At 46.1% G+C, this 25,025-nt stretch overlaps 1 protein-coding gene across 2 annotated transcripts in view; it reads left to right on the top strand.

The window, feature by feature from the left end:
* The window catches only part of Wdfy2 (WD repeat and FYVE domain containing 2), a 144,345-nt gene extending 136,639 nt beyond the window's left edge, over positions 1-7,706 (top strand). For both annotated transcript variants that reach the window (XM_028884167.2, XM_037208470.1), the window contains 4 exons: positions 1,512-1,613; positions 2,709-2,839; positions 4,700-4,808; positions 5,871-7,706. In XM_028884167.2, the coding sequence (XP_028740000.1) occupies positions 1,512-1,613; positions 2,709-2,839; positions 4,700-4,808; positions 5,871-5,900 (372 nt within the window). In that variant the 3' untranslated portion in view covers positions 5,901-7,706. The remainder of the gene's footprint in view (positions 1-1,511; positions 1,614-2,708; positions 2,840-4,699; positions 4,809-5,870) is intronic.
* The last annotated feature ends 17,319 nt before the right edge of the window (positions 7,707-25,025 follow it).

Here is a 25,025-nt window from a genome sequence, read left to right as displayed (position 1 = left end):
TCCATGTTGGCAAACAGCCATCCTTCTGTTTTCTCTACAATAACAAAAATTCTTTACACAAAAAATGGAATCCTATTAAATGTATTAATTTTTCCCCTCTGAATACCTTCAACATGGACACCTACTATGATGCATTTCACACCCAGATGTGTGTGAATGTATATATGAAAGTATGTGTGTGTTTGTATGTGTGTGATATATGGTGGATGGAGGGAGGATGGTATATACGTATGGTGTGTGTATGTATGTATGTATATGAGTGTGTGTGTATGTATGAGATGTGCATGTATTAGTGTATTGTGAGATGTCTGAGTGTGTGTATCAGTGTGTAGTATATGTGTAAGATGCGTGTATGTCTGTATATGAGTGTGTATGGTGTCTATGTGTGAGTGTGTGAGGTATATGTTTGTGGTATGTGTATGTATGAGTATATGTTTGTGTATGGTATATATGTGCGTGCATGTATATGGTTGTGTGTGGTGTATGTGTGAGAAGAATGTGTAAATGTGTAGGTGCATATGAGTGTGTGTGGTGTATGCACAAATAGTACTGTACTACAAGTCTAATTCTCTCTCTACCTTCTGTCCCGGAACCATTTGGAGCTCTTCCCATCCTGCTCTAGCTCAGTGATACAGTGCTTATTAACATGCATGAGGTCCTAGGTTCAATCCCCAATACAACACTTAAACTTACATGTATGCATGTAACATGTACACAGCACACACACAAAAGATCTGCTAAAGAATACCTTTAAGCAGAACATACTATTGAAACCTGTCTGACTTAATTTAGACTACTTATGGCAGGGACACATACATACATACATACATACATACATACATACACACACACATATATACATATATGTGTGTGTGCGTGTGTGTATATCTCTCTCTCTCTCTCTCTCTCTCTCTCTCTCTCTCTCTCTCTCGTATATATATATATATAGAGAGAGAGAGATTGCAATTAGACATCCGGGTATGTCATTAGAGAATTGGGACTGAAGTTCTCAGCAAGATGCTCAGGAGCCTGCGAAGAATGACATGTGTCACTCCTCCAGCTTCCCTCTGCCATCCTGAAGTCGCACTCAGCCCCCTCCACCTCTTCTCCTCCCTTCCTGCTTTGGGTCTCAGCCGACTTCCTTCTACAGAGATCCCAGCCTACGTCAGAGCCTCTGGTCTAGCTCACCGGCCCTGGCCTGCCAGAGCTTCTGTTTCCTCCCAGAACACTGCTTCCCTTAGGCCTTCAAACTCTCAGACATTTTGATTACTAACAATATCCTCGTGACATCTTCCCTAATAAATGATCATCTCTGTGATTTTAGGTTCTCTTTATTCAGCACTGTATCCCATCCTCAGGGCCTGACAGTTAGCAACCCTTCTGTAACTACCTTTGTGACTGAGGATCAGCTGTCTCTGACACATAAGTCCTGGTTCTGGAAGTCTAACCAGTGTCCACGGTCCTTTGTCATACCGCTTCTCACTGTGGCTGCTCTTGCTTTATTTGACAAGACCCCTGAGTGGTTGGACAGTGACTCCTGCCAAAAATGTGACCAGCCTTTCTTCTGGAACTTCAAGCAAATGTGGGACAGTAAGAAAATTGGCCTAAGACAGGTGAGTGACATGTGCTGTCTTAAGGTGCGGTTATCTGGAAGTTACTTAACCACATAATCATATAAGTAGTAGCCCCTGGGTGGGAGCTGTAGTGGACCCAGTGATTTTATAGCCGTGACACCTAATGTCTACTGCAGCACAGCCCCTCCCTAAGGCTGGGCTTCCTAGTGGTTTGATCTGAGTGCTTGAGTGGTACAGCTTTAAAGCTCTAATGGCGTCTCTTGAGGTATGCCTTAATATTAGAGGTGTCACAGTAGTTCATATTGGCTCCAAACCATGAAATACGTGAGGATGTTTACTTCTTAATTATTCGCTTTCCCTCCTTCTGACTTGGTTTGAGTTGTTTAGACCTGTTTGTAACAACATTTTCAAAGTCTGATTCTATGGTTTGGGTAGTTCTTCCCCGTGGAAATCAAATGTTAGGTTCCCTGGGTTGAGCACTGCCAGAGTCAAGGACAAATGGGCTGGTCAGAGGTCATGCAGATTTATAATCTCTCAAGGTAGCCTTCCTCAGTTCAGCCAGCTTTAAGATCTGGCCACTGGGTACTTCCGCTGCGTGCAGCCAACAGCAATGGTAGGTGAAGAGGATGGAGAGTAGGAAATGGAAGAGGGAGGCACGCTTCCCAGAAGCCCTTACTCTGACCTGAGACCAAAATTAAAAGGAATAGAAATCTGATATTCCCTTGGTGGGTTTCAGGACGCTGTTGTGCTGTGGTATGTTGTGTGTTGTGTGAGTGTGTTTATGTGTGTGGTATGTAGGGTAGTATGATGTGATATCATGTATATCATGTATTCGGTGAGTTACTGGGGGAACACTGTTTTTCTAATCCTTTTAGCACTTTATAGCACAGTCAAATCATGTTAAGTATTCTGGTTTACCTTCATCAAATATAAATTAAGCCCTTTTACCTAAGACACAAATAGGTCCCCGCCTAGCCGCCGGGTGTCAGCCTCCCCAGTGCTGGGATTGTAAGGCTCTGCTGCTGTGGCCAGCTCTGGGCACTCTGGCCTGGTGTCCTCACCCGAGAGCAGCTGCTTTGCCGGTGGGCCAGGGCTGCAGCCAGAGCCACGGCAGCCTCTCTCCTTTTCCTCCAGCACCACTGCCGGAAATGTGGGAAGGCCGTGTGCGGCAAGTGTAGCTCCAAGCGCTCTTCCATCCCCCTCATGGGCTTTGAGTTCGAAGTTCGGGTCTGCGACAGCTGCCACGAGGCCATCACAGATGAAGAGTAAGTCCCACGCCCTGCGCCCTGCCGGGTCATGGACAAAGCCCAGCCTAAGCGTCCCACTCCAGAGCTAGTCTACCTGCCTAGTCTGCCTGGGGTGTAGTACAGACAGAAACATGCAGGAAAAGCCCTGCAACTCCAAGAGGTTTCTGTGATCGTGAGAGAGAGACAGGTGAAGAGGTCATAGGCTCAAAGAACCACCCACTGGGCTCTCAGTAATCTTGGGGCATGTATCCATTGCAGATACTCTCAAGTAAAGCTGCCTGCTCACCCACAGAATTGCCCCGGGGAGCTAAGGCCAGGACTTGCCTTGGTGCCCAGGCCGCTGTCTTTACGGATGTTGGGTCTCAAGGGCTCCGGCAGTTGTTAGGTTCTGGGAAGAGCTAAACCCATTTTTCCAGGCTGGCAGTAGTTCCAGGTGCCCGCCACTCAGCTGGTGCATTCTGCCTGGTGTCCTGAGACCTTAGCCCTAATTGGAATCAGCAACTCTAAACATTGAAAACTCCCCCCAGACAGTATCGAGATGCACAGAAACAAGTTTTGGCCCCCATGGGTTCAGAAGGATAACTGTCTCCAGTCCTCCCAGCACTCTGTGGTACAGCCAGGTCACGTCACCCTGTCAAATGCACATCAAGATGGCCTTGCTCAAGTACTTGTTCATGTGCACTGATGATTTTGCCCACTCAAGCACATGATGAGATTAATGAGAGTTCTAATCATTGAAGAGAACTGAGGGGGGCCCTTAAAGATGGTTGAATCCAATTTTCCATTCTAAGTTGAGTCTAAGAAATTCCAAGTTAAGCTGAAATCATTTACAGTGATCATTTTACTACTTAAAGTCTTTCCTGTAGATTCAACTAAAGCTAAGAGACAGTCATCTTCTGAGTGTTCACAGTAGTGTAGAGACCCTGAACCATGATGAGGAGGTCTACTTGGCCTGCCCAGCTCCACCTCTGGCTCTTCTGCTTCATCTGGCAAGCACTCTAGACCTGCCTATAGAGTGCCGAGGCAGCCAATGGGCCTCATCACTAAAATCAGCAGCAAAGCCACAGGCCCAAGGACACAGGATAAGCAGTGGTCTGTGTGTGTATGTGTTAAGATATTATTTATGTTGCTTGGCCATGTACACACACACACACACATTCATATATATTACTTAGTGGAATTTTCTAATATCATTTTAAAAACTAGTATTCGCATTTACAGCAGTGGGAAAGGAAAGAAAATATAGGTGGTTTTCAGTTTGACAGACAATGGTGTCTTGGGCATTTTAACAGCCACACCTTTAAAAAACAATAGGCCAAGCTAGAGTATATTCCCTCCTCCTAAACACAGACTTGGCAAAGGTGCTGTGGTCTTTGAAAGAGTTCTTTAAGGCACAGGTAGAGATCTGCATGGATGCCATCACAACAGAACGCTTTCCTGAAGGCCTTTGGGGGCATTCATCTTCCCTATTCTGGAGACCAGAAGAATCATTTTCCCTTGTTTCCTTGTTAAATCATGTCACGGCTAATGAGACGGCTCGGTGGATGGAGGCGCTCACGCCTAGACCTGACAGCCTCAGTTCAGTCCCTGGATCCCGCACGCTGACAGGAGAGAACCAGTTCCTGAGAGTTGTCCTCTGATCTGGACATGTGTGCGTGCGTGTATACACACACACACACACACACACACACACACACACACACACACACACACACACACACAGAGTACTAAAACCGTGTAACAGATCACCCAGGAGTGAGAGCAGGAGCATTCCTAACAGTGAAGCAGTGTTAGCCAGGAGGCTAAAAAGGAGGATCTAAGTCATCCCGGATCCCTCTCATTCATGTCCCCCTCTTACTCTGGTATTGCTCCTTCCAGACGTGCGCCCACAGCTACCTTCCATGACAGTAAGCACAACATTGTGCACGTGCATTTTGATGCAACCAGGGGATGGTTACTGACTTCTGGAACTGACAAAGTGATTAAGGTAAGATGCCCTCCTGTTAAGCTTCCTATTGCCGGCCTTGTATACAGACAGGAGGATCTGTGAGGCTGTCTGTGTTCGGGTTATCCACGGAAGTGAGCATTGTCAAGAGCCCACGGCACTCATCACTCTGATTTGCAGCATAATTTCCTTAGGATATGATCTTTAAAAACCAATACTAGGAACCTATGGAGATTGTTCAGTTGCAAGGACCTGAGCATTTAAAAAAAAAAAATGTAGGCATGATGACAATGCTTTTAATCACAGAGCTGGGGAGTCGGAATCAGGTGTCCCCCAGAGGACTAGCCTAGCAGCCTAGCTTAGTCAAGGAGCCATGGTCTCAGTGAGAGACGCTATCTCAAAAGACAAGGTGGATGGCTCCTGAGGAGCGGTGATTGAAGTTGTCCTGTAACTTTCACACACACTAGACAATAAGTCGCATGTGCAAAAGTCACAAATGTAACATGAGTGACAATAACCAGGATTCCCAGAGGGAGGGGAGCTGCTTGGAAAGCTCTAAGAAGCAGGTGGTCTTGAACTGAATGTAGGTTGGAAGGCAGACCTGGAATCAGTTACCAAGTCATACAGAAGCTTTTTTCCTGCTGAGATGAATTACTCCAAGAGTGTTTATCCAAGACTCAGAAGCCACATGGATTCACAGCCATAGCAGAGGCCCAGGACAGAAGGCCAACTCCGTCATCCTGTCCTACTTCAGGGGCAGCAGCAACAGAATGAAGTTGTTAGAAGTAACTTCAAGCTCTGAGGCCTTGGCCTTTCCCTTTTGATGTCTTAGAGAATCGTTTGGAAGGCTATCTGGGAATTTGTGGAAAGATACCCGGGGTGTGCTGGCTCCTCTCCTTAGTGGATCTGATCTGCCTTAGCTGGAGTGACATGTAGCTGCCCTCATGTAGAAGTCAGGCTAATGCTGTATGCTGTATGCTGTGTGCTGTGTGCTAACTGGGAAAAGACAAAAGCCCACTTTGAATTGAGGTTGTTCTAAACATTGTTCATCCTCAGTACTGTTTGATCGTAATTCATCCTTGGCATTTTTCTCTTTTTTTTCAGTTGTGGGATATGACCCCAGTAGTGTCCTGATGTCTCTCCAAGGGACGAGAAAATAGTTTTTATTAAAGAGACACTTGTTTGAGCCCAAAATCATTACAGGAGAAGCAAAGTACACATATGAGCAGGAAGAGAGACTGAAGGCGGCTCACAGTGGATGTGTGCCTCCCCGGCCTGTCGCAGTGAACCGGTGGGAGAGCACACCCAGGACTCTTCAGTTGCCCTTACAACATAAAAGAAGATATTTTTTTATCAAATGGTTTATACAGCCTGGCTGTGCTGCATTGTTTTGAGTCTATTGGAAAATCTGTGTGGGATGTTTAAGCTTCTGTGTTTCAGCCTCCATTGTTCTCATTGCTTTTTGTGTCCAAAAAAAACAAAAAACAAGAGAGAGAACTGTCTGTTGAAGGTATTGTGTCGTGTAAGACATTTTCTTCACCTCAGCGTGTCCCAGAGAGAGCCTTTCTCTGCTCCTCCTTCGCCGGCCACACTTGCCTCTCGCCAGAGTGGACGGTTCCGGTTTGTTCCGGTGTTCTGCTTTGGTGGCCAGACAGGAGTTGGAAAACCGTCTGATGCGGGCCTCCTGAGTCACCTGTGGGGAGCCGTGCTGTCAGAAGTGCCTGAGCTTCCGCTTCAGCGTCGCCCCCTTAGGGAGGGCTTCCAGAAACTGCTGTCCACTGTCAGCCCCCCGACACACACCGGTCACGTGACTCAGCCTCGCCCTGCAGTGCCTGTGTCTTTCTGAATTCAATGAGGGCTGCTTGAGCCTTTTGCATTTTGGACTTTGGGGATTTGGGTTTTTTGATTTTTTTTTTTTTGTAGCTTCCCTTTATTCATGACATGAAAGACAAACAGAAATGTCCATGCTCCAGAATTAAGTGTCATGAAGGTGCATCTTTCTACATGGTGTTGCCTCTGAATGTGAACGTTTATTACTTTAAGATTAGAATCCTGCTCTCTTCACCATCCATATTTAGTTTCCCTTTTAAAACCAGGTATTTAAGCATCTTTATGATAATGTATACTTTCTATGAAGCCAGCATGTGATCTAAACAGAGGTACTAAGAAGCAAACAGTATTCTCCTAAGGAAATCAGCCCATCTTGCTAAGATGCAGTGGGGACTCACTTTGGAATGTCAAGGTACATTAAAATAGTAGCGAGCCTGTGCCTGGAAACTGGCCCATCCAAGCACGTCACGTCGTCACACATGCTCACCCGTCAGGAATACCAGTGAGGTTGCCAGGTCCAAGGCTCGTGGGTAAACAGCCTGATTGCATGCCCTGACTCTCCATGTCACGGTATCTTCTTCACTTCTGACTTAACAGGTGTTTCCTGGCAGGAAGTACTTGAATGACATTACAGTCCTGTTCTAGAAAGGCAATTTCTCCATTGTCATTCTTGCTTCTCTTTCTGGAGGAGGCAGTAGTAACCATTCTTGGGTACCACCCTTAGCACTAACAACCCAGAGTGCTTCCTAGGACAGGGCGTCCAGAACCACTTCTGCTGGCTGGCACTGGGAAGCAGGGCTGGTGTACACCTCCCAGAGCCATGCCCCTTGCAGCTGTGATGTGAGAGCAGAACTCTGCACACGCTCCAGGAAGTCATCGCCACTGTGGTTCAACCGTCTGTTCTGTGAAATGCCACCTAGGTTCAGTCAGGCCACCATAACTGGTTTGGGTCTTCTCTGCATGATCACTCCATCACAGAGCTTTGCAAAGGGAGTCAGAGCTAAAATACTCAAATATTGATGGAAGAGTTGATTGCTGGAGTCTACAGCCACTTGGCAAGTTGTAGAGAACTGTATATTGGAAATCAGTAATAAAATAAGTAAGAAGTGAGTCTCCCGGAACTGGAGCCTGACTGCATATGGAGAGGGAATACAGTATTAGGAAAGCGAGGCGAGGGCACCCAGCAAACCTGTGTGGATTCCCACTTATGTATAGATGAATTCAGACTCCTGGGAAATGGGTTACCTTCGTTAGAACACTTTTTACACTGCTGGATGGCCCTCCACACCTCTCTAGTCACCTCCAGCTACAGCCCATCCCGAAGAGTCCCCAGAGGTTGAAACTTCACAGTGATGAAAATCATGGTTGTACATCCCAGGTAACCAAGGTTTCCACAGCTCTGTCCTTTCTTTCCTCTTAGGTAGGTGGCTGCTGAATTCGTTGAGAAGAGTGTATCAGAACAACTATGTGTGCACATAATAATGCACTGTGGATGCCTGGGTTTGCCTGGTGTTCTTAACCCATAGAGAAAGGCTTGCTGGTGCTGATAGATTTCCCAGCATCCTCTGAAAAAGAAGGCTTCATCCACCAGGCATGCGCGCTGGCTCAGCGCTTGGCTTGTCTCTCCTCTGAGTCAAAAATCACAGATCTGTCATCCTGTTCGCTTTGCACTTTGCTTTTTTTTTTTTTTCCCCCCCTCTGCTGTGGGAACCTCAGCTCTGGTGATGGTAGTGAGTACAGCCATGCTCGGAAGCAGGGAGACCATGTGTGCACGGAGTTTGCTCCTAGTTGGTGGATGAAAAACATCTCCCGGCTAGCTTCTCCAAAGGAAAGCATTTAACAGAGCCACCTGGGTCTCCACCTTAGCAAGAAATGGTTTTGGAAATAACTATTTGGGATTTTGTGTCATTTTATGAAAGCCCAGTCAACATAATGTGTTTCTCGTTTAATTGTTTGAATTATTCATGAAATTACAACATTGAAAGAGAATCTTGAGATCTCCTAGGTTGTCACACCAGGCAGTTAGATAGAGCCGAGGTGTAAACAAGAGAATCTCCAAGAACATTCAAGAACAGTGGCTTTTGATATTACCAATAGCACAGTGAGTAGGCACAAGGGGCAGCCCCCTTGCCTGGGGCAGGAAGTCTCTGGAGTCAGGTTTGATACTGTTTCGAGCACATGTGACGTAACTCTCGGTGCCTCCCTGTGGTTCTGAGCGGTGCATGTTCTCCCAAAGGTGGGTAGTCCCATTTATCTGTTTGTCAACAAGCCCTGTGTGTCATACCACACCAACCACCCCAGGGACAAAGTTGAGTCACACATTCAGGGCCCTAGACTTCCCACTGCCCTGCTGGCTAAGGGCTGCTCCACTGAGTCCAGGCCTACAGCATCCGTCCTTGTGAGACACCACCTTCTTAGCATCTCAGAGTCATATTTTAAAAGTATACTGTATTTTTGTTTAACATCAATCCTTTAAAAGCTTGAATTTTAACTTTAAAGCAAAAGAATAGCTCTGAACTATGTGTCACAGCTAGTACACAGAAATATTCACTTAATGGGGCCTTTGGTTTTGCTTTTTCATAGATTTAAATATATATATATGTATTTGTATATAAGTGAGCTTGTTCACTAAGATTTATATTTTAAAGCAAAAAAAAAGCATTTTTCCAAAGTGCTCTATTTTTTTTCCTTTAAAATAATGTTAGGTTAAATTTTTGCTGTTATAAAGGTAGATACTCAATACCTTGATGAAATGACGCTCAAGTTCATCGGTTTGCCGCTTTTTCAGGCTGTGAGGTCCTACCAGGAATGCCCGTGTGCTCCTGTAAACTGTAGCTCAGCTGGACAGCCGAGAACTACACAGCAGCCTTGCGGGGTTTGGGTCTGCATTTTCACCTTTTGACCCCGGGTTCCCACCCCGGGTTCCCTGGAGGCTAACACAGACAGCCGTGTGTGCTGTTGGACCTCCCAGGCCAGAGCCTGTCGTCAAAGGAGATCAGATCTCGGAGTGAGGCATGAATGCTGCTGGAGTGCTTTCGGTCCCTTCTAGACTTGACTCTGACTCCGAGCGTTGCTTATCCCGGGACTAACCCTGACTGTCACCAGTCCCAGAGGCAGCCTCACTCGGGCATATGAAAACACTGTCAGACCAGGGCGGTTGCTTTCTGGCCTTTGCCACCCAGGACCTAGTCGGTGTGGTTTTAGAAAAATGGTGAACTTCTATCTCATTTAAAAGATACCTCCAAGGGTCCACCTTTAGGAGTTGAGAGGATCTGACTAGGGAGACAAAGGATTTAGGAAATTCAGATTGGTCAAAAGGTTTCAAATTTGATTTAAATATTTACGGTTTTTGGTTTTGTTTTGTTTTGTTTTTTATTGTTTTTTTTGGGATCCATGAGAGGGTGATTTTTTTTAAAGGGAAATCATTTTGAGCTCTTTGCTTCTGTACTTGTTATCATTTCGATGGGTATGCAGCCTTTTCGTTCAGAGCATATGCCAGTGTGAAGTATGGACCAAAACACCCCCGTCACCATTGCCACTGTTGTGTGTGTGCCTGAGATTTATGCCATTGCCTTGCATTTCAAGTGGTGTTTTCAAGGTGTTGTCATTTGGGGAGGGAAAAGTCTTCCGTGACAAGTGTAAGAAACTGTTACTAACTGAACAGCTGGGAAGATACTAACCCCTCAGCCGGGCCTGCCCAATGCTGCACCGTAACCAGGGCTTGGCTTCTTCCCGCTGCACAGCTGCCACCTGGGCCCACATCTGGATGTGGCTGCCATAGGTCTGTTACTTTATGGTTATCTTTTTTTTTTCCAGAAAAATCAGGAATTAGGTTAGGCAAGGGCTCAGCTAAGCATGCTCTAGAGCCTGAAGCTAGAAGCTAGACCGGGTCTCTCCATAGTGGTTCTAGCCAACTCCCTCTGGCAATTGCTGGGCTCTGTGCCACTGGATTCCACCAACCAGACCCACCACTCTTGATCCTGACCTCCTGAATGTGATGAGGTGGTCCTGAGTGAGACTGTTCTGTGACATTAAGATGACTGTATCCGGTGCAAATGCTGCTCGGCACTGTGAATGTTTCTCTCGCCTTGTTTACCCTGTCCTGCCCCCAGCCTCTCATGTATGTGCAGCCTATTCCAATGTACGGCTCCCAGAGCAGTGGCCTCTGTGGCTTAGAATAAATGCCGAACACCTGCCTACCATCTTGGTCCCATCATTGTCAAGTGTAACTATACACCTAGCAACTGTTGATGGTTCTGACCCATCAAGGAGGGATGGGGAAGTTTCCAGATCACTCTACACCTGGCTATGTGTAGACCTCAAGAAGAGTTACCGTCTTAGGTTAGCCGTTGTTGGCCAGTCTGAGCTCAGCATGTGGGCTGCAGCTGTGTGTTTCTCTTTAATGTAGGGTGCATTTTCTGTTCACAGTAGAGTTTCCAAGTAAAGACCAAGAACTTGAGGGGAAATAGAGTCAGGAACCTCACTGACCCTTGAGGTAAACAGAGTCAGGAGCCTCATTGAAAACCCTTGAGGTAAATAGACTTAGGAACCTCAACGAAAACTCTTGAGGTTCATTTTATGGAGAAGAAAGTAGATACTAAGAAATAAGGGACCCCTGTGAGGAAGAGCTAGGGAGGGGTGTGGCAGGGTGACCTGAGTACTCCAAAGCCCCTGTCCCTGTCCTTCCTGACAGTGCCACCCAAGCCCAGCCCAGCAGGAAGCACAGGTTTCCTCCCACGGGAGGAATGAGGCAGTAGACATATGGTTTCAGCTGCACCCCTCCTGCTAGTCTGGCACATACCCTCCAAGCAGGTTCATACAGAGAAGTCCCTTCCTCGGTGTTCCCTAGCAGTCAATCAGCATGGGAATGTCCAGCTGCGTGGAGGAACGTAGCTGAATGTAGAGGCTTGTTCAATTTACCTTGACCACCAAGAACACGTATAAGCAGATTCCAAGAGAAGCTGAAATGCAGAGGTTTGGGTTGTTGTTATTTTTGTTTTTTTAAGTGTATCACCCAAAGAGCAGGTAGTCCTCAAAGCTTTACAGCCAGGCCTTATTTAAATTGCCGCTGAAAAATGTGGATTGTCTTCCAGAGACCTGCACAGCCAAACAGTATACAGCCTTCTGTCCGGGCACAGAAGCAGCTGTCCAGGGGTTAGCCTGTGGGCTCGGGAGCCCCCTCACACTCGGGGTTAGTGAGTCTTACACTTCGATATCTTAGAAAATCAAATAAACGAGAAACATGAAAGGCCCTGGGGCCTCAGTGCTTTGGTGGCACCCCTGGGAAAGGAGCCTCTTTTTCAGGCCTCTAGTCCACAGCGCTGGCGTTTCCTTGGTTGCTCTTGGTCCCATTGGTGTGGCCTGGCCTAGTTCAGTCCCATTTGACAATTTCCGTGAGCTCCTCTTCCATCGGCCAGAACAAGGTAGGTTTAGGGACCAGCAGCTGGGGCCGGGTGGTATGAGAGGGACATTTGGAGACAGTTCCATTGACCTAGAGCCCAGAGGACACCAAAGAAAAGAGACTGGCTTGTGCCTGAGGCCATGTTCTCTTGGGGGGGGGGGATCTCCACCCTGCCGCAGTAGGAACATAAAACCTGAACAATGAGAGCTTCTGAACAGGAACAAGGTCAGTTACTGCCCTTGAGCTCCTGTTTTGGCCAGGTGCTGCTCCCACAGGACTTGGTAAGCTTCCCAGACATCCACCACCAAGGTAGGACCAGGGGCAGCTCACGTGTTCAGAGGACGCATCAAGTTCATCAAGATAAATAAGAAAGGGATTAAGATTAAGGCTCAATCACTTCCAAAAACTCAGCCAGAACAGCTGAAGGAATCGCCTCACTAGGGGTCCTAGGTACAATCAGAACAGAGGAGAAAGTTCCATCGCCAGGTGTCATGGTCGGGAGGGCACACCATTGAGGCCAAGTTGCTGTGTCAGCCTGCTTCATTACCAAGAAGGAAGACACAGTGAAGAAATCAACCACTGAGCAGTGAGGTTCCTACAAGTTTTGGGCTGTGGGAGTGTGTCCCTCAGCCTGGCTGGGAACCCTGACATTTCACCTGAGGGGAGGAGGTGGGCTAGAGTGTGTGTCTGCAAAGGAAGGGATTTTGTATGGTTTGACTTCTTAATGCCAAAAATACCAAGTAAATAAAGTGGGACCGTAAAGTGTCCTCTGTTTCAAAAAAGCATATATCTAAACGGTTCAGAACTGATTCCAGAAAGCCTTTCTCTGAAGGCCTTAAGTGTGGCTGAGCTGAAAATGCTGAATGTCAGGGCTGGGAGTGTGTTGGGTCCCCGTGTCCCCCAGGTTTCTGGGCACCTGCACCTGGACCAGCCCATGCCCGAAAGATCGCCCCATTTCTGCAGCTGCCAGTGACTTGCCCATGCTCTCCAAGTAACTCCAATAAACTCATCGGCTTCCCACCCTAGGCTCCTACATTAACATCCTTCCCTAATGTCCTAGCCTCTCAGATCCTAGCTGTGGACTTCGTGAACTGTTGGTATTTGCTTCTTTTTAGAAAGGACTCCATCTCCCCTGCATCTCAGCATACCTAGCTCCGAAGCTAGAGGCAGCGCCCACCTGGTGTCTGCCCTGCCTGTCCCTGGCCCACTGGTACCCTTAGCACTCTAGATGCACAAGGGATCCCACAGCACTCTGCCAGCACTGTCCCCATCAGACCCCAGAGCGGTGTCTCCAAGTAGAAGGTATTGGGGAACAAAACAGATCCCTCAAGAAGCCAAGGAGCAGAAGAGAAGCCGGCGGGGGGGGGGGGGGGGGCATAGAGTTCTCAGGATTTTAGGATTTTAGAGAAAGTTCATCTAATCCAAGACAGGCCTCATTTTCTACATTACAGATAAAAGAAGAACATTTGTTATGGAAAACGTAAGCTGTATTGAGCTTTTAAAAAGAAATCTGAAACTTTCTACTGGGCTTCTCAGACCACAGGTGACCACTACTGGGGTCCACTCGGTCCTCTAGGACCCCTGGCCAGACAGGCACCAGCAGTGATCTGTGCTTCCTCTCACATGGGGACAACACATGGCCACATGCCCAATGACTCAGATGTCAGATCCAACAGTGGCCTTCATAGATACAGAATGTGTAGACACGAGTTACCGTTGGCATTTTCAGGGTGGTAAACTTGCAGTTGAGGAAGCAGGGTCCGGCTGAGGAGGAACCAAGTATTTTACACAAAGAAAGAAGAATTGAGAAACTCAGAGTCCCAATCCCTCCACTTAGTTTCAGCATCATGTGACTTTCTCTAGAAAATCCACTTCTGTTCACCCCATATAAAGAGGGTAATGGCCCACCAGAGAAAGGAGCCCTCCAAACCCAGTGAACCAGTGAGTTTGTGGGTATTACTTACAGGAGCGTGAGAACTTACTGGCAGTTATACCACAGAGACACCCCCCCACCCCAGTAACTGTTGACTCATGTATCATGGAGGCTGGGGGAAGCTCAGAACCCCTTCCTCCCCCATAAGGTGATGTTAATGGAACCATCTTAGGAGAGTCATGGAAGTAATCACACCTGATCAATTTCATTTCATACCCAGAGGACAGAGCTCCACACCTAGTCTCCCAGACAGCCAAGAATGTCTTTCTTGTGCATATGACAGGAAGCTGTCAATATCCTAGACTGGCAACCCCCTAAGCTAGTTGTGGAACCATTTTCTCCCAATTGACACCCTTCCTGAAAGGAGGAGAAAGTCATGTAAGTCCCCAGAGTCACAAGACCTGGCCCCAAGGTTATAAAGGCAGCAGGAAGCGCTGGAGAGAGAAGATTCCTGCCTGCCAGCTGAGCTGCTTGCAAGGCATGCAGGAGCTCCATGACAGTTTCTCTGTCTTGTGTCTTCACCCAGGCTAGGGTGGGCTTTGGGTCATGTCTCTGTGTTTGAGTCACCCACGCCCCCGTGAATAATTCCATAGACTCATTTCTTTGGGCTGCTGGTGCCCCATCTGAGGTGAACGGATGTCCCTCCCCAGGAAAAGCCACAACACCGTGTCCCTGGGATGCAGCCAGCACCAATACATACCTTCTCCTAGAGGAATGTGGTTGGAGCAGAAAGGAGATCCTAGGACCTGTGCGTACTGTTTAGAATGTGATACCTGCCTGGGCCTGGCACCTCTCACCTATATTAACCCCAGCACTCAGAGAAGTCTGCAGCAGAAGGCTCATAGATCTGTGGCCAGCCTGGCTACCTATGGACCCCCACCTCAAAAAGTAAAATGGCCTCAGGTGTCTTCATTTGATGGGATGGTACAGACAGCTTTGTTTTGCCATGCACATTTATCAGTGGAAGCAGAGTGGGGGCAAACAGATGTCTTCTGTGCTGGTGCTCTGTGATTAATAATCCCATCTCCATTTACCAGTACTGTGATGAACAGCATTATTTTCCATGTCTCCATCCCTTGGGGTGAATCCTGGAGTGTCTGTCTATACAGGCGCTAAATCTGCTAACACACATTGACGGACAAGGCACCTGTAGTGTGTTGGAGAGAGCCTGGCTCTCCAGAGCTGCAGCAAGAGCATCTCGGAGGGCATGGCCTCTTGTGCCTCAGTTCCCTCATTTGCCAACAGTGTGATGACAAAGTGTCTGGATGTATGGTATAGTCACATGCCTGCCGATGGTTTCCGTTTCCCACTTTGGGGAGGTGCAGAGAGCCCCCACGAGCTGCCTGGGGTCACAGTTATATGACGTCATAGCTGGTGGCAGATCCAGAAGAGAGCTATGCTGTCCTTCACTTCTGCTTCACCAGCCTTCCAGATGCTTCCAGATAATTCCAGGGCTCTCATTTCCCCTGTGCACTCATAATTTCCCAAGTCCTGGGTGGTGTTGAGGTGACCCAGATGATTTGGACGTGCCCGCCATCATCTCAGGCCGTATGCAATCTACCCTAAAAATAACCATGCTCACCAGGACACAGGGACACCCCATGTGCCTGCTCTTGGCTGTGCACGAGGCAGACTTGAGAGCAAAGCTCTGCTTTTGAGGGTGAGGTTCTCCCTTCCGGATCCAGGCCCCTACTCCATGGGGAGGAAACAGCTCATCAGTCCTGGTTCCGCTGGTTTTAGGTGATCCCAGGGAGATTCAAGCCTGTGGCTGTGCAGGTGTTTTAAAATGAAACCTAAGTGGCTCAGCCATGAAAGGCTACAGCATCCCTAAGTGTCACTCAGCCAGAGGGTACTGAGGAAAAGTGGCCCCAGGACAGGCTGGCATGGAACAGGCAGGCAGCTAATATGGAAATTTGCTTCTGCTGTTGAGTAGAATAAACAGCCTCCCCCCACCCCACCCCAGTGCCTGGAGATGTCAGTGACAAACATCATCAGACACTCCCCACCTCCTTCATGAAACCTCAGCTATAGTCAGGCTGTTGTCCTGCCCCGGCTGACTGACCATGCTCTACAAAGAAGCTTAACTCTGGGCCTGAGGTGTGATTGTTAGTGCACGGCGTGTCCTCCAGGAAACTAAAGAAATACAGCCTTTCAGATCTGAAGTTGAGACATAATCTGCCTGATAGGAGAGGGTAGAGTCAGTGAGCAAATGTGGGACAGCTTAGCGTGACAGGAGTAAGGTCTGGTTTACATTCTGGACAATTTATTAGAACTTAAAGGAGAGGCCTGGGGCAGGCAAGCTGTGAATCCTAGATGTCACCCAGAGGAGAACGGAGTGTGTGTGTGTGTGTGTGTGGGTGTAACTGTGTGTGGGTTCAAGAGACTCCATGGAAAGAAGACTCAGAGGCATCTTAAGAATGAATATAGCCTTTTATTCCAGCCTCGAAGCACTGAAGTACATCCCTTCACCTAGGAGTTGTGGACAGTTATGATCTGTCATGTGGGTCCTGGGAATTAAACCCAGAGCCTCTGGAGAAGCAGCCTGTATGTACCCTTAACCATGGAGTCATCTCTCCAGCCTCCAGAGTACATTATTTAAATGTCCAAATAGGAGCTAGAAAAGTGGCTCAGAGGTTAAGAGCACTGACTCCTCTTCCAGAGGTCCTGAGTTCAATTCCTAGCAACCACATGGTTGGTAGCTCACAACCACCTGTAATGAGATCTGGTGCCCTCCTCTGGTATGGATGAAAACAAAGCACTCATATACATAAAATAAACATAATAAATAAATAAAGAAAGAAAGAAAAGAAAGAAAGAAAGAAAGAAAGAAAGAAAGAAAGAAAGAAAGAAAGAAAGAAAGAAAGAAAGAAAGAAAGAAAGAAAAAGAAAGAAAGAAATGTGTAGCAGCAATCTTAACAGGTCTTATTAATAAAATCAAGCCTGAGGCCAGTTATTGGGGTGAATACTGGAAGATGAGAGAAGCAGAACCAGCCACAACTTAGAGTGGAAGCTTCTGTGTCCTCATCCCAATGGCTCTCAGCTGAACTGCTGCTAGAAGCCTAAAAGCTTAACCAGCTAAAAGCTTCTAGTTTCTGGTCCTCACGCCTTATGTATCTTTCTGCTTTCTGCCTCACTCCCTGGGATTAAAGGCTCACTTTCTGGGATTAAAGGTGTGAGTGCCACTATTTTCTGGCCTCTATATCTAGCAGCTGTTCTGTTCTCTGACCCCACATAAGTTTATTAGGGTGCACAATATTTTGGGGAACACAATATCACCACATAAATGTCCAAATAAAAGCCCATTAAAATCTCTTGATGGGCTACAGGGCTTCTGTGAGTTTCTCTTTGTTGCTCTTGGTCCCAAAAACTAGACTCTAGAGTGACAAACCCTGTATCTTGTTTCAAGCATTGTGGTAACTGTCAGAGTGGCTGGAACTACAGTGTGAGGTCCCTTCCAGATGGCTGCTAGAAAAAGAGAAGACATTTAACCATCATTTGATATTTAGGCTAAATCGATGGTGGGCTTGTCTCTCTTGGCTACAAGTAAGCCCTGCAGCATTGCATGGAGCCAAGGTCTGGGAAACAGTTCCCTTACCAAGAAGAAAATCACTAGAGAGAAACAGGTTTCTAAACTGCACCTCATATGTAAGTATGATTCCCCTGAACTGTTAAAAAAAAAAAAAAAAAAAAAAAAAAAAAAAAAAAAAAAAAAAAAAAACTACTAATCACTGTAGTCTTTGGTTATATTTTCCTGGTAGGTATTTCAGACCATGCAGGTAGCCAGAATTATTATTTTTTTGTTTGTTTTTTTTACTGTCAAAGCCAACTGAGCATCTGGTCCTCAAGGGTCACTTGGGCTTGGAAAGAATCCCTGTTCCCTCTACCCTCTTATTGGCTGTTTCATCTGTGTGAGGATAAATTAAGGACCTTGCTTAATTGTGGCTTCACTTGGAAACATGGAAGAAAATTTTTTCTGTGATGCTCCTCCTCTTTATAGACTAGACACAGGCTAGAGTCTGCCAGGTAAGGTTTCCATGGCCCCTGAACAAGGGAACAAGTGCCTTGTCACAGTTATTGGACATTCTTGAGAGAAGCCCCACAGAGCCCTGGGACATAGTGGACCTTAGAAGGCACTGACAAAACATTATTCCTGTAAATGCCTCTGTCCACATGAGCAAGTTAGAAAGTTCTTAGTCTGTAATATAAGAAATCAGAGGTAGCTATTATATTTAATTAATACACAGTAGAATCTCTGAGGTTGAAGTCCAATTCAGCAACACCAAACTTCTACTTAAATCAATCTACATTTGGTAGTGGTTACAAAGACTGGCTTAAATAATAAAAAAACATATATCCAATCAAGGTTTGTCTAAGTGTTCAGTTTTAGTGAACATAGGGTCCCCCAAGTTCTTTCTCACTGTAGCTCTCAGCCCATCTAGCCCATCTTCATTCACTTGTGATACTGACTGACCTGCAGAACCACTCTCTACAAAGGACTCCAGTGGCCACACTCCCTACAAGGGACACCAGTAGCCACACTCTCTACAAGGGACTCCAGTGGTCACACTCTCTACAAGGGACTCCAGTGGTCACACTCTCTACAAGGGACTCCGGTGGCCACACTCTCTACAAGGGACTCCAGTGGTCACACTCTCTGCAAGGGACACCAGTGGCCACTCTAGGCTGGACTCTGGGAGGCAACCATTACTGCCCTTCTTGACCTCCATTCTGGCCCCTCCACTCATTCTCTCGGTCCTGCTGTAGCCTGCCCACAGAAGCCCCTATGTCCAGCTCTCCTCCTTTCCCTAGGGACTCTGCCTCTTGATCCAGACCCAGGGTCCCCCTAGTTCTTTCCTGTCACCCCTTCCAGGCTTTCCTTCTATCCCAACTCCAGTCCTTTGTGACAACTGGTCACCCACAGAAACACTCCCTATCAGGGACCCCACGGCCACACTAGGATAGGACCCAGAGTGGTTAACAGCAACCAAGGAACAGAACACCTACCCAACAAAGAAGACAACAGATATCTATGCCAAAAACATCATAACTTCAAATATCATAACTCCAGATGCCTAGATCCCAGGGCAAAACATACATGAAAAGCCAAGACAAGATGCTTCTTCCAGAAGGTAGCAACCACATTGTGATAGGTCCTGAGAAAAAGCAATTTAGCTGAAGCATGAGATAAGGATTTCAAAGTATCAATTATGAGTATGTTCAAGGACCTCAAAGAGGATATGAATAAATGCTTTAACAGAGACCATAAAAACAAAGAGTTGAAAGAAATAATGAAAACAATTTAAGGTGTGAAAGTAGAACTTAACAAAGAACTAGAATCCCTAAAGAAAAGCCAAACTTAAATGTAACTAGAAATGAAAAGTTCAGTGTGTCGAACAAAGGCCACAGAAGTACGTCTCACCAACAGATTGAAAGGCACGGAAGAGAGAATGTCAGGTCTCAAAGAAAAGGTAGAAGTGGATGGATAGCTAGCTCCGTTAAAGACAATGCTAAATCTAAAACATTCCGGGCACAAAACATCCAGGAAATCTGGGACATTATGAAAAGACCAAACCTACAAATAATAGGTATAGAAGAAACCAAGGTCAGAGGCACAGCAATCTTTTAAAAATATGTAGCCCAAGCTGGCCTCGAACTCCTGATCCTCCTGCCTCTGCTTCCTTCAACAAATCCTACTGGTGTGAGTCACCACAATCAGCTGTACTGCAAATATTTTTAAACAAAATTACAGAAGAAAATTTCCTCAATCTGAAGAAGGCTGTGTCTACCAAGATACAGAAGCATGCATGACACCAACTAGACAGAACCAGAAAAATATCCCCACAGCACAAAATAATCAAAACACTAAAGTTACAGAACAGAGAAAGGATTAGAAGACCTGCAAGGGTAAAAGGCCAATAGCATATGAAGGCAGGCCCATTAAAAAAAAAAAAAAAAAAAAACCCTGACTTTTCAACGGAGTCTGAAAGTCAGAAGGGCCTGGATATATGTTCTACATCTCTGAGAGAGCAAAAATGCCAGCCCCGACTACTATACCTCGCAAAGCCATGAGTCACAATCGACAGATAAAAACATCCCACAATAAAAACAAACTGCACAATTTCTGTCCCTCAATTCAGCTCTTCAGAAGGCAGTAGAAGAAAAGTTTCAGTCTGCAGAAAAGGTTAACTGCATCCAAGAGAACACAAGGGATAAACAATCCCAGAACAGTACATCAAAAGAGTACCACAAAATAAAATATCAGAATCAAATGCTCTCCATTTCTCAATAAAGAGACACAAACTAACAGGTTAGATTATAAAACAGGACCCATCTTTTTGCTCTCTAAGAAATAAACTTCACCATCAAGGTCAGACATCGCATCAGGGGAAAAAAATGGGAAAAGATATTCCAAGCAACTGGACCCACAAAGCGGGCAGGCATAGCTATTTCAATATCTGACTAAAAAAAACTTCAAACCAAAAGTAATCAGAAGAGACAGAGAAGGATACTACATACTCATCAAAGGAAAAATCCACCAAGAGGACATTACAATTCTTAACCTTTATGTACCGAACATGAGAGCACCCGTGTTCATAAAAGAAACACTACTACAGCTAAAATCCCATGTTGACCCTACCACAGTGCTGTCGGTGATATCAGCACATCATTCTCACCAGCACACAGACAAAACCTAAACAAAGAAGTGCTGGAGTTAATGTCATGAATCAAAGGAACCTAACAGACAACTGCAGGACATTCCACACAAACACCCAAAGCTGAGCACACGTTAGGACACAAACAAGCCTCAGAGAAGAAAGTTGAAATAATGCCGGTGTCCTCTCTGACCACCCTTGAGAAAAGCTGGACATCAGCAGTAGAAACAGCAGAGTGGACAAACCCACGGAAGCCGAGCAACTCCCCACTGGATGAAAATTCGGTCAGGAATCAAGAAGGAAATTTAAAACTTTTTTAGAGTTGAATTAAAATGAAAAAACAACATTTTCAAACTGATGGGACATTGTGAAGGCCAGCCTAAGAGGCAAGTTCATAGCACTACATAAAAAAAAAAAAATTGGAGAGATCTCATATTGATAACTTAATGGCATACCTGGAAATTCTAGAAAAACAAGAAGAAATAATACCCAAAATAATAAAATCTAGGGTCAAAATCAATGAAATGGAAATAAACAACAATTAAAATACAGCAGAATGAATGAAATGAACACATTAAAACCAACAATTAATAAATGAGACCTCATAAAGCTGAAATACTGTATAGCAAAGGAAACCGTCATTGAAATGGACAAATGGAACGGGACAAACGCTGCCAGTTATATGTCTGATAGAGAATTATTATTTAGAATATATAAGGAACTAAAAAAAATTAAAAACCTGAACATTAAGAAAACAAATAAGCCAATTAAAAATGGGATACACGCTGAGCGGTGGTGGCACACGCCTTTAATCCCAGCACTCGGGAGGCAGAGCCAGGGGGATCTCTATGATTTTGAGGCCAGCCTGGTCTACAGAATGAGATCCAGGACAGGAGCCAAAACTACATGGAGAAACCCTGTCTCCAAAAACCAAAAAAAGGGGGATACGCAACTAAAAATAGAGTTCTCCAAAGATTAAATACAAATGGCTGAGAAACCCTTTTTAAAAAATGTTCAACATCCTTAGCCATCCGAGAAAGGCAAATTAAAACTACTTTGAGACTTTATTTTATCCCAGTCAGAATGGCCAGGATCAATAAAACAAATGATAGCCAGGTCATGCTGGCGAGGACGCAGGGTAAGAACAATTATTCATTGCTGGTGCGCGTGCAAACTCGCACAGCTGCTATGGAGGGTCCTCAGAAAGCTGAGAGTCAATCTCCCACCAGATCCAGCTCTACCACTCCTGGGCATACGCTCCAAGGACTCTACAGCTTACTACAGACACACTTGCTTATCCGTGTTGGTTGCTGCTGTATTCATCATAGGAATTTGAAACAATCTAGATGTGTATCAACTGATGAATGGATAATGAACATGGTGTATGTTTACATGATGATATTATGTAAAAACAGAATCATCACGAGTGAAGTAACCCATACTCAAAAGACAAATAGTGTGTGGTTTCTCTTATATATGGATGCTTCCTTTTAAGCTTATCCAATTAACCACAGAGGTTAGGTACCTAGTAAGGGGTTGGAGGGGGTGGAGGATCTTCCAAGGGAAGGGAAATAGAGGATAGTGTTATAAAAGATAAAGGGGAACTAGAATAGGAGGATTAATAGAGGAGAAGGATGGGGCAGGTTAAAGGAGGGATGTGGGGAGGAAAACACCACTAAAGGTCTTGAATAGATGCTTCCTGCAGTAGTCAGGACTCTCTAGAGGAACAGAACTGATGAATGAATGTACTGATAAAATTAATATTTATTCATATTCATCAAATATTGAATATGAATATGAATGTAACATTCTATGAGTATGAATGTTAATTGAATATATATTCTATGAACAGGAATTCAACATCTTATATGAATATGAATATTCATTGAATATACAATGAATATAAATATATGTTCATATTCATCCTATCACTGTATCATATATATTCACACCCACAAACACCATAGGCCATTGCCAAGGTTATTGGTTACTCTCCACAATCTGGTGGCAGTTAGTGGCAGGATCCTTCTGTGGAAGACAACACATACTTAACGTCATTGAACATGTCAAAGTCAAGCGGGTGCCCCACCAGCGGCTTCATCCCCACTGACTAGTGGGGATGCTGTAAATTTCTCTACACGTTACTACAGGAGAAAGGTAATCAACATCACCCAACTACCAACTCTGACCCACAACAGCCACCTGCCTACAAGATATACTTGTGCAATCGCGGCGCAGACGTTATGGAATCTCCATCCACTTTCTGAGTAGGCTCACTCCTTGAGGTAGAACTCACATCTGACACTGCTAATGTGGCCCCAATCCCTGAGACTAGGTAAGTCATGACCCTAGGAGAAAACCTAATACTCTTCTTCTGCTAGAGGAACACAGTGATAAATGAGCTAATGCCATTCTGCACAGGTCAGTGCATCTTCCAGCCCTCATCAGAGGAGCTTCTTCTTGCTGTAGAAGATGGCAGCTAACTCAGAGACCTACAAATGGACAATGTGCAGAGAGTGAGAGACTTTGGAGTTCCCAGACCTGAATGGGATGTCTTCATCAAACCCCTCCCCCGCCACAGCTTCATGTGCCTCCTGTTACCACATCTGTACCCAGCTCAGTGCTGGAGGTGGGGCAGGGCCTGATTTGAGACCTGGCTCTGGGACCTGGAAACAGAGTCACTATAGGCAACTGACGCTGCTTTTTTTTCTTTTTTCCAGTGCTGTGGATTGAAGCCGGGGCTGAATGCATGCTAGGCAAGTGCCCCGCTACCAAGCTACACCTTCAGCCCCTCACACAGCAAGCACTTTGGCCTAAGTTACTTATGGAGGAGAACTCATAGCCAGCCAGAATACCACATGGTTGCTGAAATGAAGACATGCTACATGTCCTACAATGCCTGGAGAATTCACTGGGCCAGTCAGTTGTCCTTGCATTGCTGTTTTCTCATCTGTCATTGGAGGTATGCCCTCCACCTAAACCGGTGGTTCTCAACCTTCCAAATGCTGCAACCCTTTAATACAGTTTCTCATGTCGTGGGGACCCCTAACCATAACATTATTTTCGTGACTACCCCATAACTGTAATTTGCTACTGTTATGAACTGTAATGTTAATGTCTGTGTTTTCCGATGATCTTAGGTGGCCCCTGTGAAAGGGTCGTTCAACCCCCAAAGGGGTCGAGACCCAGTGCTTACCTGCCTAGGTCCAGGTGAGTTTGGGAGGCACCTGCCTTCTTCATACTTAGGGGTTTTCAGCCTTGGTCTCTGATGGCTGCTTTGCAAGCATTTTCGTGTTTGCTACTGGTTGCTTCCTCTGTGGCTACGTGTGGGAGAATAAGAAGGGACTTGCGCTGCCTTTTCTGCCTGCTGTGAGGGAACGCCATGAAGGACACCTTAAAAGAAAGGAAATGAAGCCTGTGGAAAGGCTGGCTCGCCCTGCTGGGCACCCCTATTTATGAGAGCAGGCAAAGCTAGTTTGAGTTCACAGTCCCTCCCCTCCCTTCTTGGGGGTGGGTGTTCCCAAGTTGTTCGCTGCCTCCTCTGTGGAAACATGCCTGTCTTAGTTCAGATGCTTACAGAGGCCGGAAGGAGGATTGGTTGGGTTGTTCTTCCCGAAGGACATTCCACGAGGGCGATCTAGAAACGGCGTTGCTGCTGGCAACAGGCCTTCTGGAGCTTTTAAAGTCCCTCTTTCCCCAAAATGCAGACCAGCCGTTATTGGCTCATAATCTCAGTACTCAGGAAGCGGAAGCCCGTGTGCTGTGGGTTCCAGGACAGCCTGGGACACATAGGGAAATCCCATCTTCAAAAATACTTTTTGAATTAAAAAAATTTAATCCAAAGTCCACAAGGGCCCTTCCCACCCTTTAGAGCCATGGTGGCATGCTTCTCTTTTGAATTATTAGTGTTGTGATTTTGGTGCCAGGGAAGGAACCCAGGGTGGGCGCTGTCATGAAACTGCATGGCAGCCTGAGATGGCATGATTCTCTCTGCCTTTGCCTACCGAAAGGCAGATTTAGGTGGCTCCCATTGTCTGCAGCAGGACCGCCCTGAAGACAGGGAGCAGCTTCCGGCTACTTCACGTGACTTCAGAGCCTCCACCTTCGGAGGTTCTTCCCGTGTGTCCTCAGAGACTTTGCACACCAGCAAATGGCAGCACAACAGAAGATTATAATACATACCACGGACATGTGTGTCCACCTAACAGTCCTCATATAGCATCTCAAAGAGGTTCTATCACTTATCCAAGTTCCCACAGAGTGGACAACAGACGGGAAGTCTCCTTTTTCTTGAGTCAGTCACCAGATGAGTCCGAGCCGATGCTGTGAGAAGGGATTTTATTCCCTTAGAGAGAAAGCATGGTGCCAACTGCTCCCTGCCCAGTTCGTGAGGTGCACCCACGGGCCAGCCATTGACATAGGAGTCAGTGTCCGCTCTCCTT

Source organism: Peromyscus leucopus, chromosome 9 (assembly GCF_004664715.2).
Source record: "Peromyscus leucopus breed LL Stock chromosome 9, UCI_PerLeu_2.1, whole genome shotgun sequence".
In the NCBI taxonomy this organism is placed as follows: domain Eukaryota; kingdom Metazoa; phylum Chordata; class Mammalia; order Rodentia; family Cricetidae; genus Peromyscus; species Peromyscus leucopus.
Note: the sequence above shows the minus strand (reverse complement) of the source record. Positions and strands in the feature narration are given on the sequence as shown.